We start from the raw sequence: 22424 nt of genomic DNA, 5'->3' as shown, positions 1-22424 counted from the left end.
TAATTGCCCATGTATATTTATATATTTATGCATATACTCATATACACACAATTTTATATACAATTAACAAAATATGAATCACGTTTTTCGTATCTAATCTTTTCGCATAACATCAATAGTACATAATTAATACCACTAATTTATAAATACTTTTTGGTTCTATGTAAAACTTTTAACCAATCTATGGTTCGTTGTATTTACATACTTCATCATTACTCTGAAGTTTCCTTTGGTTTTACAGAAATGTAATTAAGATTTAATAATTAAATTTCCCTGCTTTGTTTACTTAGCTTTAATGAGTCCAGCAGTTCTTATTAGATTGTACTTCATTAATTCCAGTTCCTCGATTGATTTCTTGTCGACATTCTCCTCCGTTAGCCCCTTATCACAAATTAGTTCTTCGTTCGACGGTATTACTTCCTCTATCAAATGTAGATACTTGTCCAAAGGACAAAGTATTTCGCAACCAGGTATTTGAAGTTCTATTACTTGGGACGGAATGCCCAAATAGTTAAGTACCTATAATACCAAGAATTTAACAAATTAAATTAGTAAATTAAATTATCGAAGAAATTGATTGTAACAATAACAATGTTCGGTTCAATTCTAGATTATGTGATTAGTCCGTGTTCAAAACCTGTTTATGACTTGGTTTAAAGGAATATCTAAAGAAATCTTTGTAAGAATGTCTAAAAGTATCTACAATTATCTTTACAAATATCACAAGTGTCCGTATAAGTGTCCTTTGAAATATGTACTTTGATAAAACAGACACACGCGACAGTGAGGAACGTATGGTGGTCCGGCTCCCGGTTTTTCGCAATTTTGCGACCTTCCATGAAAGAAAATGACTATGTTCTCACCTCGCTGAACTTGTCTTAACATACACTATCACACTGTGTATAAAAAAATATAGCATTCTATTTAAAAAAATTAAACTGACTTTGAAATCTCCCCCACCATATCGGGTACAAAAAAAATATTTATACCACATAATTTCCCCCTCCGTACCAAACAACTTTTATTAAAACATTTTTTCCCTAACATCACTTCCTTAAAAGATGTTTTACTGTATTGAGATAAAACAGACACCCTGTATACTGTCCGACGAAAAAGGTTAGAAATTTTCAGTATACATACACCCATCCCTCCATTTACGCGGATTGACCGTTTTTTGCGTAAATAGAGTTCTGCTTGTATGAAAAAGAAACATGGTAAGAAAAACAGGTATAAGTTATAAAAACATTTAAATCGCATAGGTTAATAAAAAAAATAATGATATTTCAGAAAACCAAAATAAGTTTTATTCGATGTCAGAATCTGTACTGTAAAACTTAAATCGTAGGACAAAAGGTCCTACGGAAAAAAAAACATAAAAGGTCAGAGTTACGTAATTAGTACGTTCAAGTAAGAATTTACGTCTCTCTGAAGTACCGCGTAAATGGAGGGATGGGTGTATACTTCTTTGAAGCTATCGTTCACGCCCTGTCATGTCGTGCGTGCATCAAGCACAAGTAAATATCCGTACAGCATCCACGTGCCGGTCGAAGGTAATTTAAAATTCGTTAAGTTCAGGTCGTTCAATGTTGTCCACAAATACAAGATTACGATACGTCAATTGCTATTGAGCAGAAGAGGCCAAGCTCTTAAAAACCAATTAAACATTTAGCACTTCTTCTGATTGTAAAATTAATGACATGCTAAGGAACTAAAAATATTTGAGTCTTCAAAAATAGCAGATATATGTATACGTCGACAATATCGTAAAAAAATGCTACTAAATTAAACCAGGATATAATATACAGGTGTCCCGTAACTCTTTGAACATCCGGAAATGAGGGGTTGCTGGGGTGATTAATGACATGCTAAGGAACTAAAAATATTTGAGTCTTCAAAAATAGCAGATATATGTATACGTTGACAATATCATAAAAAAATGCTACTAAATTAAACCAGGATATAATATACAGGTGTCCTGTAACTCTTCGAACATCCGGAAATGAGGTGTTGCTGGGGTGACTCTGAACAACTTTCTCCTTTTCCAAAATGTAGTTTGAAGCTTCGTTTTCGAGTTATTAACGAAAAACACTGGCCAATCACAGCGCGCGTAGAGGCCGCGCTCAGGGACGGGCGAACGGAGATTCACTCACGCGCTATCGTGAACGACGCGTACGCGTGACTTCTCGGTTATCGATCGCTGTCAAAAAAATTTGACTTTGCACCGCTATTTTTATAAGGCTTAGAGAAATGGTTTTTTGCCGTCGTTCCGATGTTTGTATAACAATACATACAGTGGAGGACAAAAGTATTCATACACCCTATAAAATGGAATAACTTTTTTAAAATTGGGCCAAACAACTGGAGTTCTTTTGAGAAGTTAGAAAGATCAGTTTACTAGATGACGTGTAAAAAAATTTTTGAAAAAACTGCAATTAGTCGGAATCGTGCAGAAAATAGCAAAAGTCGTTTTTACAACTTTTTTATCCGAGCTCGTAATGAAAATTTTAAAAATACGTTTTGTAGATCTATGTCAATTATACACACGCTGAAAATTTCATCGAAATCGGTTAATGTTGCTATGAGCTACAAACGGTTAAAGATTGTGAAAATCGCACTATGAACTCATATAATCGGCCCTCGGCAAACGTCATGCGGTCCGCAGGGAAAGTGAGGAAAAAAACAGAACGCGTCGTTCACGATAGCGCGCGGGTGAGTCTCTGTTCGCCCGTCCCTGAGCGCGAGCTCTACGCGCGCTCTGATTGGCCAGTGTTTTTCGTTAATAATTCAAAAACGAAGCTTCAAACTACATTTTGGAAAAGGAAAAAGTTGTTCCAAATCACCCCAGCAACCCCCCATTTCCGGGTGTTCAAGGAATTACGGGACACCCTGCATACTACATTATCAAAATTATCAGTATTGGAATTTGAGAAATATTGCATTACTCGCTCAATTACTTCTAATAAGTTTCTAGAACCGTTTCATCTTTTATATTGTTTATTAGAATGTTTCAAAATAGAATTTAAGTCAATCTTTGAAGTCAATTCACATACACGAAACTTAAAGAATTGCGACTAAATAGTTAGGAATACCTATAAATGTGTTCAGACATCTAATAATAATCATTAAGTCACAAGCACAAAAATATTAAATTAATAATTACTATATCCTCAATATTTACAAATACATGTGTCCTTAGCAAACCAAGTAAGAAACCAAATAAAACGAGATAAGTTATCAATATATGCATTTTTCTATGATTGATCTTAAACTCTGACAACTAATAATTCATTCCCCAAAGACAATGTTCGTCATATATGTATTTCTTATTTCGTACCTTTATGTAGTAGATGTTTTCGATCTGATGGAGTTCTAATATCACAGCACTTGAATATTCAGGAACGTGAGGATAATAAACATCAAGAGCATGTAAAACGGCAGCGACGTTACTTTCATGTCCACTGAACAAACGCAATTTTTCCTCACCCGTCTTTACCCCAGTTACCATATCTAACATGTGCCTTGTGATAATTCGAAGAAACGGTCCTAACATAAAAGTTTTTAAATTAGAAACACAACACAAGGTAGCCACAAGTAACAATTAGTAAGTACAAAATAAAGAATCTGTGACTTGGGCAGCGTAAAGACAATTAAAACAAATAATTGAAATAGCACTGAAAAGTTTTAGCAAACCTTCAAAATAATCATATTAAAAGAAGATTAAAAAAAAAAAGTAATCAACAACCTTAAAGTCACTAAACATATTACAATTTAGCAAATGAAAACTATAGAGCTAAATGTAATAATAAAAACTAAAAATAATCAACAATTACAAAATTATCGAAATTACAACGTTACCTCCATAAAGTCTCTTAAGTAAAGGTGTGGAGTTGGCAATATTATATGAAAATACAGTTGCATTCCATAATTCTCCTTTTGGAAACACTTTGTTTGCCCAAACTGGCAAAGTAAGGCCGAGAGAATATTCAGCCATCAATGTGTGGTAGAGGTAATACAAATCCCAAGGTGTAGATATGCTTTTTCCTGTCCACTCTGTTAATTGTTTCATTAACTCATTATACTTAGAGAGTTCGTGTTTACCTTGAGGCGACTTCAATACTCTATTGTATTCAACCTCAAATCTGTAAACAAAAATTACTCGATATCGCAAGATTCATGAATATTTTGCATTAGGGATCAAATGTAATTACACGAGATTATGTGATATATCAATAAATTTCCTTTCACACAATGATATCGTGTAATTAACACGATAATATTTTCACAAGGACTTACAAAAGGCAGTCTTCTGGAAGAAAGACATTGTCTTCGTATCGCCGTAAATAGTTTGCAGGAATCGGTTGCCAATTTAGCTCCTGGTGCCATTGCTGTAATTTGCTTGGTGGGAAAAGCCCTGCCAGAACCAATTGCAAAGACATTTTCGTTCTGTCATAGTCTGAACTAAGGGCTGAGACGGACTTTACCTTGTACGTGTCACCCAAAAACGTTTCATATCTATCTCTTAAAAATAGTCCCAACGTGTATTCGCGCTGTTTACCTGCCTAAAATGCATTCATTTTCCTTTCTGTCATATATTTCTTAAATACTTTCGTTGAATGTATGCATGTTGATTAATATAATTATGCAGAAATACATTATGGTGACTTTAAGATTTAATCACGTTACTGAATTGATCGTTCAATGCCATATCAGCAATAAATCGATAATACAAAATTTGAAAATTAAATATCACATCTGAATTTTACGATTTGAATAATGTCTTCGTAAACTAGAAGTAATACAATATAAATTTTGGGAATAGTGTAAAGTATAATTTATACGGAAGATTTTGTACGAATAAAAAGTAGATACAATGCAATTTGTAAATCGAATATCGACAAAATATTTGAAAGCGTTAATTAAAATATTGAATCAAGGGGAGTAAAAGTCACGTTGAATACTGTCCGAATGAAAAAGAATTTCCTTTACGGAATAAATAAACTGAAATTATTAAAAACAATACCGTCATTTAAAACGATTTAGTTTCAAATTAGAGATCGTGTATGAAAGTTGGTTATGAAATGATAGAAATTGGTAAAAAAAAGAAAAACGGATGCACTTACATTAGTTAGCTGACCTCGACCCATTGGATAAAAATCATCATTCAGATAAGGATCGTTTGGATACATTTCATTAGTGCTATCATCCGGTGTTCTGTCACCATGTCTAAACAGCTGTGAAATCGTACAAATTACACGTAAATATTGATCCGACCTTTCATTTAATTAGTTTCATTTTATACAGAATCAAGACGAAACTACGAGATTCTAAAAAGTGCACCTTGCGGCTAGGAAACATGCTAAATGTATAAATAACCATATTTCTTACCACGTTCACTAGTTCAAGTTCTGCTTCAACGGTTGTGACGCCAATTAATGCAGCCAAAGCAATGATTTTATACATCAACAAAGAACTTTTGCGGCTACTAGACGAAGTCATTTTTTACCGATATTCAACCTGAAAAGGCATAAATGTTTGAAAGAATTCCATTGTTGAAAATGATTTTGTTAGTTTTGCGAACTGAACAAAGAACAACGGTATCTCTTATGATTTCTTACACGTTAGACCATGGGTGTCCAACCTTTCGATTTGCCTAGACCACACGAAATGTATAATACAGTTAATTGTACATAAGTAACAAAACCTCCCTTATTTTTTAATATTCTTTATTAGAATGCAATTGAGCCGTGAAAAATATCGCTAGAAATCGGGCTAAAAAGCGGGCCGCAGGTTGGACACGCCTGCGTTAGACTGTTTAAGTTATCTGATATCATCGTTGATTTCACCCGAATCATTTTTTGAATTTTTAAGTCAGATTATGTTAATGTGCGATGATATAAATTGAACAATCAGTAGTCACAGATGCCATACTATGAATTGTTAACTGATAAAATGAAGTATGGCTATCCTATAAGAAATACAAGACAATGGATTAACAAAAACCGGTGTAACATGACATTGTAATATTAATGCAGAATAGTTTTGATGCATATTTCAACGACAAATCCGTTGCATTCCTTTCAAAGGAGCATAGTAATATCTTAGTGCTGTTATCAAATACAAATCTACAAATATACATACATATATCCATCGAAAAGGGTTTCTAGCGTACAAGTTACACGAAGAATTAAAAAAATATGTAAATTTACATTGTAGCAAGCTCGGTTCACTTGTAACATTATGGTTTTTCAATTTTTCGATTTTCATGCTTATGCAGCTATAAATGAAGATACACGATGCACTTACGTTTGCACTGTTCGTAATGCCTGTCGTAATGACACTATGTGTTAATGATTAATAATATCGAAGTATCAATTGTGAGACCAGCTGGTGAAACACTGGTTATGTGGCCCATGTGCAAACGATTTTAAAGGAGAGTCAAAGACGTCAAACCGACATATCTTTCTCTGGAATAGTTTCTCAATCGTTTATTTCGAAGCTATTAGAACGTACAAACGTTCAGAATGGAAGTCCCGGTTTCTAGGCCCATACAGAATACACATAAGTTTGCATCAATGTAGTTGAACGTAGGACAATAAGGAAAACCATATTAGGGTTTTTGATACGATGACGTTGCTTCTATAAAACATACACTATATAGATCATGGGAATTATCAAGATCGTCACGAGTACAAGAATATTTCAAGTAGAAAGGAAACTTCCTGAAAGATTACTTCCTTCGTCCACATCCTTCTGACATTTTCCTCTACCTAACATAGATTCTACCATATGTTTGTATAAACTTTACAATTGCTTGTCATAAACTGAATAACATTTGCAAATTGTTTTTAGTAAAAAACATAAGTTTAGCTGAAAGCACAATGCTTCTGATGCAAAAGCTGCGAAAGTCTGTTTTCAAGTGAAATGTATAGCATCTACTTCTGTATTAAATAGAAATTGTGTTACAAAAATGAAAAAATTAGTTTGCATAAAAAAACTTGAAGCTGAAACGTGCAAATATATTTTTGTATCGATAAAAACATAGGACCTGGGACATTGGTGCAATCCACATGTAACATATTTCATAAAAATTTAATTTTAATAAACATTTTCTGGCTTCCTTTCTAACTCCGATAATCCACGAGAAATTTCAATTCTAAGACAGGTCCGGTTCCTTTTACTCACCCTGTATATTCACAATATTTTAATTTTTCAGAAATAACTAACTCATTCGAGGAAAAAATGAAAAATATACAAACACTTATGTATGTACACTTTCTTATTGAATATTGATAGCATATTTGTAGGGAATACCGAATCGTTTCTATCCAAAGTATTTTTACTCAATCGAACAAATTCATCGCATTTAATGATAGTAACGTAAAAATATTACGACGCAGTCTCGAGAATAATAATTTTGAGAAATAATTTTCAAAGAAATAACTTGCTAATCTTTGTAACTACAACTACTTCTCTATTGTATAGTACAGAGAAATGATGAAAAGTGCAGTATTTAACATTATTTATGAAATAAGGAAACATCAAATTTTATATGAACATTGATAATTTATTAAAATGTTATAAATGTATAACTAATACAAATAATAATTCATTTATGTCTCAAAAATTGAAATTGAAGAACAATGTTTTCTGAGTTAATCTTTCCTTAATTATTTGTTATCAGCTCCCGGTACAAATTTTAAATGCTTGTGGTCTAATTGGAAAGATAGTAGCGTAAATTTAGAAGAAACCATAAATGTAAGCCTAAGTATTTTCAATATACAAATACTTATCATTAAAATTTCATTTTACAACCATTTATTTCACTTCTGACAACTGTAAATTCTTTGTTTTCACATTAATTATTAGAGCAGACTTCAAATTTGTTTATTTTTATCAATTGATTCTATATTGCTTTATACCGTAGCTTGTCTTAACTGATATCACGTATTTAATCAGAAATTAATAATTAAACAAAGCGAAATTTCAATTAGATTCAAAGGTATGTACCTTCACTCCCATCGTGATATTGAAATCAGAAGCTTCAACTTCGCTACTACAAACACTGTTTAGATACTTCAGTAAGCGTAAAGATGTGCGCTGACAATTCTATCTCGGCTTCTTTTAAAGCCTTGAAAGAATAAAATCGCGCAACTACAGCTTGGTCATTAGTCGAATCGTTAAACCGTTAAATCTACAGAGCTGTGGTAACAATTCACAAAAGATCGCTTGACGATAAACTGATGATTTACACAAAAACTTAGCCAGTTTATGATTTCACAGATATAAACTTACAGTTACATAAACTAAAAGAGAATAATGAATAACAAACGAATAATATATTATATTGATGTGATTAACATTTGACGTACGATCAAGACACCATTAGTTATCGTAGGAGAGATATATTTTCGACTTCCTAGTTTCCATCGCGATTAATTACGAGGAATTTGAGGATTGTATATAAACGCTAGATTGTAATATCGACATAACATGCAAGAAAAAGGCACAGGAAAGAGGAAGGGGGTTGTGATACCAATTATATCATAAAGCTGTAGATTCTTGTAGACTAATTAGGATTTAATTATTTTATCTACTTAAAAATTTCGTTTTCGTCAAAGGAGTCTTTTATCCGGTTAATTTAAAGACAATAAGTAGCAGCAGCTATTACACTACCGGCCAAAAGTTTGGCTGCTACTGATATTGTCGAGATAAACAGCAATTTATCTCATATCGATTGATTTGAATGATACAAAATTCGTTAAAAAATTCGTAATGATGCTGACTTTTTTTCTGCGAATTTTTGTGTAACTTGCAATGCACAGTGATTCCAAACTTTTGACCGGTAGTGTATACGAAGATTGGAAAGAGACTCTTTCTATTTATTTTAGGGATAATTAATTACCGGTATTAATTATAATGAATAAAATTATCATTTCAACATTTTAATGTAGAATAAAAGGGGGTCCCTTTCGAAATATTTTCGAGATAATGAACAAACAGTATAATGACACTTTTGGAACTGCAATTGATACTTACTTTTCGTGAAATGTCAAATACATACTATACAGGGTGCATCTAGTAATTTGGCCAGGTTGTAACTCGGTTGTTATTGAAGATAGAAAAACGTTGTAGAGGAACAACTGAACAATATGATGAAAATAGTAGAAATATGTGTAAGAAAATGTTTAGAATGGTGGAACATTTAAATATTTACTGTATATGCTGGAAAAAGAGGTAAATATTTCGAAAAGTATTGAGTTTTTTACAATTGGGCCCTAATACTTTTTATTCAGAATAGAACGAGGAATCGATTCATGCAAAAAGATCATAGAGTGCCATTCAAAAAACGAGTGCAATTGCACTTGGCAACTGCACCGATGCAGTTCCGTAAAAAGCCGCATTACAGGATGATACAGCTGGTTAAACCGTGCAAAACTTTCCTCTACGTGTTTTTCTATCTTCACTAACAACCGAGTTATAATTCGGCCTAGTTACTAGATACACCCTGTATAGAGGGTGGTTCACACAATTGTTTCAGGTCATAACTCCGTTATTAATGCATTTACGAAGAAATGCCAAAGGAGAAGGATAAATGGTTCGGAGAGCACTACATCTGTAGGCCCTTAGATTTTTTTTAAGTGTAACAGTGCATGTGCAATTAACAATTGCATCATTTTTTTAAATGGAAATGCATATTTTTTGTTGCACAGAACGATTCCTCTGTTCGTTCTACGTAGAAAATTATTAGGGTACCGTGGCAAAAAACTTATTAGTTCCCGAGATATTTTCAAAAAATGTCTTTATCGAAAAAGATGCTCAAACGCTTCATGACTATATAGTAAACGTAAACACCGTTTCGACAATGTTGTCCTAACGTGTCTTTATCGAAAAAGATGCTCAAACGCTTCATGACTATGTAGTAAACGTAAACACCGTTTCGGCATTGTCATAACAGAAACTGATTTGTACGAGTAAGCATCTCATCATTCAGTAGCAATTTACGTATCGTAACTGGAGTACGAAAACTAAGAATTTGAAAAATTGTGATTGTATTTCACTAAATAAAAGAAAATGTATTTTACTAACAGATAATTTAAACAAAGTTATGAAAACAATAAAAAAACGTTATCAGAAATGTTTACAATGTAATGGAGAAGCGTTTGAGCATCTTCTTCAATAAAGACATTTTTTGAAAATATCTCGAGAACTAATAACTTTTTTGCCACGGTACCGTAATCATTTTTTACGTAGAATGAACAGAGGAATCGATGTGTGCAACAAAAAGTATACATTTCCATTTAAAAAAATGATGCAATTGTTAATTGTACATGCACTGTTGCACTTAAAAAAAATCTAAGGGCCTACAGATGTAGCGCTCTTCGAGCCATTTATCTTTCTCCTTTGGCATTTCTTCGTAAATGCATTAATAACGGAGTTATGACCTGAAACAATTGCGTGGACCACCCTGTATTGCAGTCACTGAAAATGATCTTCTAATCGTATTAAATGATCTACAGATAATAATGTTTAATGGTTAATCTAATTTTTATATTATAGTTTATTATATTCTACAGGAAATGAATATTATGTATAAATAAAAATAGTAATATACAAATGTAAAAATAAGGAAATAAAATTAAATAGAAAAAAAAGAAAATACAAAGAATTTAAATATTAATTCTCCATGTAAAAGTGTAGACATTTAGCAAAATTTTCATCAAGAATGTTAATAATAAAAAAACAATGAACTTTCATTCAACATTTTTTCTCTCTTCCTTTCACTTTTATGTTAGACTTATCGAAAAATAAGAACTTTAATTCGTAACTTTTTCTTAGAACCGAAACAAAATATTTACGTATATAAACGATTGACGTCTTACCTAATGCGCAATTTCTATTTTATTTCGAGGTGAAACGTAAAATATTAGACTCGAAATCAGTTTGAAACCAATAAGATGTAGCAAGTTTTTGACCCAATATTTCACAGATGTGCACTAAGGTACCATTTACGGCGTTGATTTCACATTTCAACTGTGTTGGGACTGTGTTTTTGTTAGCAAACTGTAACGCAGATTGCACAAAAACACCGTGCGTGAAATATAAAAAAGGTAAGCTTTTATCAGGTGCAAAGTGTAACGTCATTTGCATTTAAATGTTCTAGTCCACTTAAATGTTGATAATTTACTTGCGTAACGAAGCGTACACTATCTTAATAATTATTTGACAAACAATCAGTAACACCATAGTTAAATAATTCCTAGCAAGTGTAAATAAATTTAAATTTTTAATTGTCAGAAATAAGTATTATACTTGTAAACTACATATTTTCACTACGAGTAAGATCATGTTAATTATTAAGCTATTCCATAAGAAATGTCGCTTCTTATATCGATTTGATGAAATGCTTTACTATATTTATACGATGTGTATACAAAATCTGTCGATATTTGGAAGAATTTCAATTTCATTATTTCATCAATCTAACTCGAGCATAAGAGTGTTCAAATTATTTATTCGTTCGATTTTCTTTCTATTTTTGTAAAGAAAGAATCTTAAAAATTATATCCATTTATAGCACCCTGTACTATGAGAGCTTTAAAAAGACAATACATCTACGAATGCTGTAATTTATATGTAATGGGTATTTCTATAGGGAGTAAGTCTTAAATGTGAGAAAGTGTCAAGGGTGGTTTCAAAAATTCCGAAATGGTAATTCTGAATGGAATAATGAAGCAAAACCTGAATATCTACAAGGACGACGATCAATCACGTTTGATGCCACAAAAACTACTTAACCCTATTGCGTTTTTCGTTTTGACTGTACACTTAAGACTTTTGGGTCAAAAAGGACCTAAGACCTTATGTGAAACAATTTTTGTTTCCAACGCGACATATGAATCTAGACAATAAACGTTTAAAATAATGTTAAGGAACGTAAACTTGATAATAGCAAAAATTACTAAAAATACAAAAAGGCGGTGGGTCAAAAAAGACCCGAAAACCGCTCTAGGGTTAGGAAACATCGAAAAAGTGTCAAGATTGAAGAAACAGGTTCTTCGCAAACTCTCTATAACGAATTAGACAATAGAATCACCTATTTCATGATAGAATTGCAACTAAAGACGAAAAATGGAAATCCTTTGTAAATATTCGTGTCTTAAAAAGTAATGGATATCACTGGGTCTAATCACTATCTGCTGCAAAATGCAATCTTCATACAAAGAATGACTTGAGTTTTATGCAGGGAATCATTCATTATGATCTTTTAAAACAAAATTACGCCATTGCAGTCACCCAAATTTACAGTAAACAGTGAAAGTGAAACAATAGAAAAACAATTTTTAGTAAAATGTAAAACGAATCTTTCTTATTGCGAGAATGTTCGTTCACAGATAGCAGAAAGAATGTAACCAGAAAAGAGAAAAGAAGAAAACAAATTAATTAATTAATTAATAATACATTCATTGTGTTCTCGTAACCTAACATCGACAAAATTATCACCTATTTCACTCTATACAACATTCCTCAAATATTCGGCACAAAATTTAATAATACAGACCATTTAGAATACATGTTGGTTCAGTTTCTTAACACACAGGACAATATTTTGCGAGAAAGCGATTAAAATGCTTCTTGAAAGGTGTAAATAATTATCGCAGATAATGATACATACATACATTGTAAATTAAGCGTAAGTGTGAATACTACTATTTTTCTTCCGAAACTATATATCTAAAATGACATCACTTATAAGATGATCTAATATATCTTTTTATCGAGAGCGATATCGTGAACGTTTCAACAATCCTGGAATGAAAAGAAAATGATTTTTTTGTGTAAGAATAAATTCGAAGTTTGATTTAAAAATAATCAACGATAACAGTAGATAAAATGTATATGCAAATAGGTAAATTTATAATCTACGTCTGTAATTTCATTGTTAAAAAATACAGTAACTCTAGGAAAGTGTAATTATTATATGTATATAAGCACATATGACATTTGTCTATGAACGAGAAGATGAATCGGCCAATTTCTTCTGTTTAATATAGCCTTCGTGAAGATAACTGATAAACATAATACATACGTATGTTCGTTTTAATCTATTCGTACGCCACCAGAATACGTTGATGCACTCATTATTGTAATGAAATGTTTCGTGCATGCTTAACACGTGGTGGTGTGTTATGTCACGTGAACACAAAGTTTCGAGACTGAAATTTACCGATGATAAGGTTGACGACTCATGCTGATATGAACAAAACTGGTTTACAAAAACTGGATTAGTGATAAGGTACATGACTACCGGGATAATTATCCTTTCTAGCACTTGGCGTCCAGAAACTTATATCGCTTTGAGTATTTAAGGGAAATGTTATCATAATCGATTTCAACGCTTTTCTCCTTACGCATCTATTTACATACACTACCGGCCAAAAGTTTGGAATCACTGAGCATTGCAATTTACACCAGAAAAAAGTCAGCGACTTTGAGAATTTTTTATCGTTCGAATCAATTGATATGAGATAAATTGATAAATGTAGAATTGAGATAAACTTCAAATCTGTAAAAAATTAGCAGAAGATTTAATATTGATGAAAAGTGGGAGGTGATTCCAAACTTTTGGCCGGTAGTGTATGTATTAGAGGATAATAAAATTTCTATTTATCTGTTATACTAATTTAGAAATATATTATACATTTATAATGTAAACATACAATATACTATATAGTCACATGTTTATGTACCAGATATATGTAATAGACATATACTTATGTATACCAGAAATATAATATTAAGTTGGTGCATATGAAACGTCGTTTTTTGAAATGAAACTTTAGATAGATTGTAAAGTTGTCAAAATAACTACGACACAATTCTATACACTTTTCCTGACGATTAACTAATTTCATTATTCCAAATAGATAAATAAAATTAAAATAATTCTTTAAATAAAAAAACAATTTTTAAATGCTACTTTTACAGTATCTTCATTTTCAAATAGTAGATTAGTTTGCTAAAAAAGTTATTCAGATGTTTGAAGAAGTGATTGCCTGTTGGGGAAAAATATAGTGAGTAGGAGAGGATGTGGTAAAATTTTATATTCTTTACCCGGAATTGCTTTCAACAATGTTCCTTAAAGTATCATCATCGACGGCTCTATCTAGACTTCCTCGTTGCCCATTTTCAATAAAAAGTTATCAATTTTCAATTTTGTACGTCAACGTTGAAGTGACCTAACACTTACATAACCTTCTTCAAATGCTAAATATATATTTGCAGCAGCTTTTATCGCAGTTTCTTCAAGTTTAAACTTATGCAAAAAGAGTACACGTATATGCCGATTATTTATCACGTCATACAGTAATATCTAAACAATTGTATTAAGTATTTTTTTTCTTTCTACTATTCAATACGCGTACCTACAGCAAATTCCTTTTTTATGACTATTGTGTATAAAAATTTATGATCAGACAAAATTTAATACATGGTATCAACCCGCCAATTTCAGCTATTGAAGAAACGACATTACATTTTGATGAGCTATGAGCTACAAATGGTTAAAAATCGCAGTTTTTTACAACTATAATAAATCTAAGGATTCTTACATCTTTTGATGCCTGTCGTTTGTTTCTGCATCGACCGCCTTCGATGACATTTTCAGCATGCGTTTTTTCTTTTGATTCTTTCAATTTTTCACTCTCGTTCTACGAAAGTTTACTTCAATAATAATATTGAAAATTTTTCTGGTGATTTGGTTTAGTAGTTAGTTGTGTTGTGTATTTCCAGCTCAAATATGAGCTGCTTAATGTATATGCTTAAAATGTATTTTCTTGTGGCCGCTTGACAGCAACCTGTAAATCTGGCGTGACAGTGAACGTGTTAATAAGTAAATGTTGTTCAAATTATGTCGTGTTTGATGTCATTTTCATCAGAAAAATCTCATCAATATGTTAAGAAAAATTTCGGGATAAAAGAACGTAAAATTAAAAAAGTTGGTATTTAAATCGCTTGGTTGCCTCGACTCACGTTTCATGCTTATCTTTTATTCGCTGTCCTTGTCTACGTTCGGCAAACTACAAAGGCGGGCGCGAGGCTCGAAAACGTAGTCCCTGACTCTACAATTGTCAGGTTAGGTTCCTTGCAGAATGACACTTGTGGAGAATATACTGTAACTGGCATAAATCTCCGAAACGTATTTTTTAAATTTTCATTACGAGCTCAGATAAAAAAGTTGTAAAAACAACCTTCGCTATTTTTTCCGCGTTCCGATCAATTCTAACTTTTTCTAGTAAACTAATCCTAACTTCTGAAAAATACTCACTGTATGTAAGTATTGTGCACTATAGACTAATGGTTTTATATGAATAATGTATGTATAAGATTTACCGTGGTATATTATCGATCGTAGAAAAATTGCATTTTCCTTATTTCTTAATTTACTGCTCCTCAAAGAGAACTAAAGACTTTTACCGTCAATAAATATAGTATTATAGTACAGAGATTAGATTAGAAAGTATTGTTCATCGATTCCACGAATGATAAATTTGTATACAATATGATTTATCTGAATTTCCATTGAAACATATTTGTGAAGTACTCTCTATTGTACTTCTCTATCGATTCCATTTTTCTATCAACGGTAAATTTCTCAGAATGAGTGTAATTTAACTGTTGAAGAATTTTTTACCTCTTGTCAATTTCTCAGAATGAGAAATGCAATTAAACTTTACTGAAGTATACACAGCTATAAAAACATTTATTCCTTAACAACTTGTCATAAATTCATATGTAAGATGTAACTTCTCATGAATTTTCGCAATATTACGTTTAAAAAAAGCAAAACTGATCATTCGATAGCTACAAAAGAATTTCAAGTTCCGTTTAGAGAAATCACTTTCTTAGAGATTATCTGATATAATTAAAGATTAACTGATATAATCAAAAAACTTTACATTTAACTGAAATTTGTAAAAAAACAAATAAAACGAAAGACGCAAAACACTGATTATCTGCATGACATTATCAATATACATTTTTAATCATTTATATTTTTCGCAAAAGAAATAATGAAAATAAAATAAATTCAATATCCTAAGTCTTCGAAATGTACCGATTCATTTTTCGTTAATTACTACGATAGCAAAAGTTACGATCCTTGTTACTTTTTATTGAGCAACTCATTGCAATCTAGTTTCATTTCAGAATGCGTTTATCGACGAGAAATCTTTTAATTTTGAATGCAAACAAAATTAAGAAATTCGCTTTTAGGAAAAATTAATAAAATCAACGAATACCTTCTATTCTACGAATATTTCACTTATAAATCCTGTTTTCATTCATATTGTATGTAAATAGTAAATATATTTGCGCGTTTGCATGAATTACATACGAAAAATCTATTCTTTCTATATTACTGTGTCACGTAATTATACAGTACATTCTTTTAACAATTTACTCAAGCTAGTATCTTCAAGCTATTAATTCTGTCTAGCTTTTTTAATTATGTCTAATGAATTAAACTTGGAAAATTAATAAAAACTTTTCAACAAATTATCAAAATATTTGAAAGAATTATCACATAAGGTAGTGAACAATGAATGATCAAAAGAAGATTTTACTTGAAATATTTCTCAATGTTGTTCGTTATTCATTAAATTAAATCGATTTAAGGCTACATTGATTCATTTAAATTCAACGAAAATTGACACAACGTACATATGTACATATGTATATCACAGACAGGGCTAGGACTAATACACAAGAGAAATAACGATAAAGGAAACAATGTTCAATTCCAGGGCGACTATTCAATACGTGCTACCGTGTTGCAGCCCGCTAAAATATTTCAGAAATCGCTGACATTATAATTTTTGTTTTATTGTAATAACGAATACATTTTTTTTTTTATTTTGTGCATGCATGTTCACAGGCAAAAAAAAAATCGTCGAGTCGATTTAATAATTTGAGACTGCAGCACGCTAAGTGTAAAATCCACGAACCGCCACTGTTTAACTCCAAGAGCATGCCAAAGTAATCGGTTTCTTGAAAATTCTAAATTTCACCGTTCTAAATCGATATATCCAAATTTAATTGCGCAATATTGTTTAATTAACACTGAATTGCATGGTCGAAATTTTCAAATTTACCGCACAATAATGAAAATGTAAACAAATTTGAATTGCTTGACACGCGAGAGAAACAGCAAATAATTAAGAGATTCTTACTGCGAACTCCAGTGATGTCTCCACTAAACCAGTGATAGATTCGTAGAGTTTCACCAGTCTAAACAATCTAGATTGAGAACGCTTTCATTTTATAAGATCCGTGATCTTTTGATTGTAAAGCTTTACAACGAGAAGCGAACTGATTGTCAGGAATTATACAAAGACCAGAAGATTGTTAGCTTTGATAAGTTGACGCGATTTCACGCGAAGGTTACCGATTAAATTTATACACGACTGATGCACGATCGCACGAAGACACATCGAGAAATACTTTATCTGATTGCTATCATCACACCGGGAAGCAGACTCTGGGATATAGTTATCTGAGAGAAGCTGAAACAAGTATCAGCTTCATTATTCTATTGTGGTGAATACAAAAAGATCGTCAAACAAATAACTATAAACACTCATGTGAATACACGAAATCACTTGACGTTTCAGTAATTGTGCAACTGTGTACAGAAGCAAAGTATTGTATTTCTAACGAAAAACGAAAAGTAAGTGACAATTTTTACAAGAACATTTCTTCGATTTCTTCTCGATCGGTCCAGATATGTGCTTGCTCCCATAAATAAAGATTCACTATGCGCGATTTCATAAAGTTTCGTTTACACAGCCAATATCGAAGTAGAGACACATATAGCAGAAGGAAAGTGAAACTATTGTAAATAGAGCTTTCATTTAGATCGAACTGTTTTTAGGGATCCTTTGTTGAACTTTTATAAGATGAAAACCGAAGAATCGAGAATGAGAGTGGTTGTAACGTTGCTAAGTGTGCTGTTCATTTCAATGGTACCTGTGAACTCGAATCCAGAATTGAAATTACTACAAATTGTGAGAATCACCTGTTTAAATACAATAAAAAGCATGTACTTCATAACAAAACTTTTTGCTGATTTTTCTTATCTTTTAAAAAGCAAACAATTGGCAGAACAATACAATAATACCGTAACACTTGGCTTAATTTTGCAGGTATTTGCTCATAAGACGTTCGCCCCAATTTTGGATTTAATAAACAGCAATGAAATGGATGTACCTAGAAGATTAACTTATGAATATTTTAACACTGCTCCTCTCACTATGCCCAATGTAAGTTCACACGTTTATCTCTTTCGTTAAGACTAAATGATAAATAAAAAATACGCCGCGTATTGTCTCCGAATGAACATAAATATTGATGTCGATAAGCCAACGAGTGCAATTTTACAGGCTGTTCCGTAACTAATGATACTACCGTGAAGAGGGAGATTCTGAATGGAAGAAAAAATCTAATTCTTGAAAAAATTAAATTTAAATATACGTCGAGTGCGCCTGTATTTAACTATCTCTCGGCCTTATGTTTGTACTAATATGTAAGTGAATCCAATGTCACGGAATTACTAATAATACGTCTATTAATGATTTCCTCAACTGAAATTTACATTATTGGACGAATTGTTGAAAGTGACGTTCTTGTTAACGCATACAAATCCTTGCTCTTTGAATCAGAGAATCCTGGACTAATGATACGATATTTTGACGCTCTAAATACTTGAAAACCTGTACAATTCTTTCTTTTGACTGTAGAATAGATTTACACTATCTTCTGTGTAGATAGTGGGTAATGTGGCGTTACCGCTGTTGATCAACATAAAAGTAGGTCTGAGCGGTAGTAATAGATTGTAACGAATCTTTAAATTCAATTTTCTTGAAATCTAACAATAAGTGTACTATGAAAAAATTTTATTCTATATCTTCGGTTTATTTTTCCATGTTGATCCACCCCCTTCACGGTTGCATCACTAGTTACGGAGCATCCTATATGTATAACGTACCTTACTTTCAACAATAAATGGAGAAGGTATAATCTTTCTCTATTTCCTTGAAGCATAATCACCTCTGGTTTCGACACGATTAAACATAATCTTAATATTAAAAGTGCTCGAAGTACTTAGCAAGTTAATATTTATTTAATTTAAATAAATATAAGCAAAAATTACGTAGCAATCTTTAATTACGGAAAATGAGACATTGTGATTATACTTTAATTGTGCGCTTCTGATAAATATCGGTAAACCAGTGACCTAAATAACGCAAAAAGTCCGAAATTTTCGACGCATTTACGGAACAGCTGTTGTAAGAGAAACAGACTCAATGATAACTCCAGATTAATTTCTACTCGATAGATCAATAAGCTTAACATGCACAAACTGGGAGCCCATTTACGTGACGCGTACGATGAATTTCTGGGTGATATTTACACGCACGAAACAATGAAAATGCAAACGGCCGGGTATACTTTGTCGATGATATCTGGTCAATTAGTGAATTCAGGTCTTTGGCCTCCAGCGGAGAGTCAAAAATGGAACACGGATATAAACAACTGGCAACCAATACCTACAGGTTTGTAAACGGAGGCAGATAGGTGAAACATTCAAAGAGAAAACACAAGTGAACGATAAAGAGAAACGTTCACGCATTGATGTAATTGATTTTCTAGAATACTTGCCCATGCAGAAAGATACATTGTTTCTTGGAATACATTGTCCGAGCTTTGCACTCGAAATGGAAAAAATGTTGAGAATGAATACGGTGCGAGAAAAATTGTCGCATTATGCACCTTTGTTCGATCATATATCTTCACATACTGGAATGAAAATTCAACAGCCATCAGAAGTAGCTCTGTTGTATGCTGTTCTTGAAACGAAAGTAAACTATTAATTTATCCGTAAAAGAGACAATGCTACGATATAAGCATTTTTTATAATTTGTTCACTTTACACGTACATTTGAACTAGCAACTTCAACTATCTCGTTCAATCCTTTTTTAATGTTTTCTAATCGTTCTGAATCATTACTTGCCTCTTATTGACGAGAACCTTAAATATTCAACCAGTTGTATTTGTCGGTGAATAAAATCATGTTAAACTGTTCCTTGGGATACTTACAAAAATGATTGTTGTTACAGGCCGATCTGAACCAATCGCTTCCACAATGGGCGCAAGACATTTTTCCTGATGGAGGAATGTACAATGTATCTTTGCTAGAATATGATCTTCTTTGTGAAACTTCTCTGCAAAAACAATTGAATGGTGGTACAATTCTGAAAGAAATATTAGCAAATTCATTGATGTATATTAAGGGAAGCATACCTAAAGAACGGAAGCTCATGGTATACAGTGGTAACGAAAGAAATATCGTTGGCGTTTTAAAAGCTCTAAACTTATGGTCACCGCACATTCCTAACGAGGCCGCTTCTGTGATTTTCGAACTGTATTTTGACAATAAAACAGGAGATCATGGAATGAAGGTACTTCTTTTCCCCTTTTTATTTTATCAGAGGCGACAAACTTTTAAATAATTACATAATTTTACTAGAATGTAAAGTATCTTTCCAACGCAAAGTGTACAATGAAAGCTAAACCAAATATTTCATCCAAAGATGTTTGACACGATACTGAATTATAGTTAGAACTGTGTTACTGTTGAAGAACAAAATTGACTAATTGTTTCAGAAAGATTAATTTTGCACGAGAAACTAACTATGATATGCTATTAAACTAATATCAAGGTGTTAAGGGTAACATTACAGATAATATTGAAAGCCTTTATTTCAACAATTATTGCAATTCCATACTGCAATATACCTTACGAGTACATACAATGCTTATTAATATAACATTTAAAACACTTAAAATAATATTTAATATTTAATATAGCAGTAGCTTCATCTTTTTCAATTTTAATGTTATGTAATAATATATACTTTTTCGTTATTTTTATTACATGTACATACATACGTCCGGACAGATACATAGATAAAAAATTTCAGATAATATTGAATATTAAAAATCAATACAATGTTGTAGGATGATTGAGAGGATGCAATAAAGAATGCAGCAGATCAAAGTCCAAGTGACATTTCATATTCTCATAAATATATTCATTCCTATTATTTCAGATTAATTACTATACAGGGGTGGATGGAGATACTATTCCTTTGAAAATACCAAATTGTACAGAAATATGTCCGATGAATACATTCTTGCGTTCAGTATTTGATGTCCTGCCGCAAAACGCAGAACTATTGTGTAACTGGAAAAAGATTGATTGGTCTGATAACAATGTAATACTGAGTAATTCTATATACAGTAGATCTTCATCAAGTACATTAGACAGTATTATATTTACCCTGTTATTAGTAATTACTTTATTCGTACATTAGTTAATTTGTATACATATTAATTTCGTCACACTGCAAACAATCGTAAGGTTTTAATGAAAAATTATGTAACTTAACCAAGAGGTAGAAAATGCATCAAACACTTCAAGTCTCGCGATTTATTTGCAATGCATAAGTTAAAATTTTTAAAACAATGTTTCAACACTGATAGATGCACCGATAGACGCAATATTATATTTAAAATATTGTATTTAAAAAGAAGTCATTTTTTCACTCGTCAATATATTAACTAATGTTCGTGACTTTTCAACGAATTGAACAAAGCTACTTTCCATAGCAATCTTTGTAAAATCATCCAACATCATAGACCATCGTCTTTCTCTTGTTTGCGCATTATCTTCTACTATCGCACCTTCGAATTTCAACTGTTTTTTCCATAAATCAACAACAGGTGGTATTACTTCTTCTTCAGATTGATTGTTGCCTTTCTCACCAAACACCAAGCGATATTTTTGCAAACAAAGGGTTAAAGTATAAAAGATAGTATGTAATTGATCTATTATACGATGTACGTTAGCCCTTTTACTGGTCATCAGAGAAATTAATACGTTCTCGTAAGATTTTAGTTTAACGGTTAAATGATTTATCGTTTCAATGCATACTTTCGTATGTGTGCATAGTTGTAAAATAATAGAAATACGATGAGTCAACATTGTAACCTAAATAAGAGAAAATGTAATCCTTAATAAGGAAAAATAAGCAACATCATGTTTCATCGTAACTTAGCTTTTGACTTAATTTTTAATGGTATTAACCTGTTAACTGTGAGTTCACTTCTCAAACAGAAATTGAATCTCTCTAGTTTATAATTAAAAATGAATACAAATTATAACTAATCATTTCATGTTTCTTCTTATAAATGTGAATATGATGTATTTTATATTTAATACAGGCAAAATTGTATAATTAAAAATAAACAATCCTTCGATAAATAAACTAAATTGTGTTCTAAATATTGATGAACCAATGACGAG

The 22424-nt window shown here is 31.8% G+C and overlaps 2 protein-coding genes across 2 annotated transcripts; one reads left to right on the top strand and one right to left on the bottom strand.

The window, feature by feature from the left end:
• Positions 1-162: 162 nt before the first annotated feature.
• Positions 163-17359, bottom strand: LOC108578011 (venom acid phosphatase Acph-1-like). The gene is made up of 7 exons (XM_017941256.1): positions 17229-17359; positions 5386-5514; positions 5121-5231; positions 4294-4559; positions 3856-4139; positions 3335-3543; positions 163-519 (listed from the first exon to the last, which is right to left on the bottom strand). Exons 2-7 carry the CDS (start codon positions 5494-5496, stop codon positions 283-285), a joined length of 1218 nt encoding a protein of 405 aa, XP_017796745.1. The 5' UTR covers positions 5497-5514; positions 17229-17359; the 3' UTR covers positions 163-282.
• A 211-nt stretch (positions 17360-17570) lies between these two features.
• LOC108578009 (venom acid phosphatase Acph-1-like) lies at positions 17571-21483 on the top strand. Its single transcript, XM_017941253.1, has 7 exons — positions 17571-17725; positions 17930-18062; positions 18201-18317; positions 19394-19610; positions 19708-19916; positions 20176-20517; positions 21169-21483. Exons 2-7 carry the CDS (start codon positions 17955-17957, stop codon positions 21430-21432), a joined length of 1257 nt encoding a protein of 418 aa, XP_017796742.1. The 5' UTR covers positions 17571-17725; positions 17930-17954; the 3' UTR covers positions 21433-21483.
• The last annotated feature ends 941 nt before the right edge of the window (positions 21484-22424 follow it).

This window comes from Habropoda laboriosa, unplaced genomic scaffold, assembly GCF_001263275.1.
Source record: "Habropoda laboriosa isolate 0110345459 unplaced genomic scaffold, ASM126327v1 scaffold983, whole genome shotgun sequence".
NCBI classification, from domain to species: domain Eukaryota; kingdom Metazoa; phylum Arthropoda; class Insecta; order Hymenoptera; family Apidae; genus Habropoda; species Habropoda laboriosa.
This window is presented reverse-complemented; position numbering and strand designations above follow the sequence as displayed.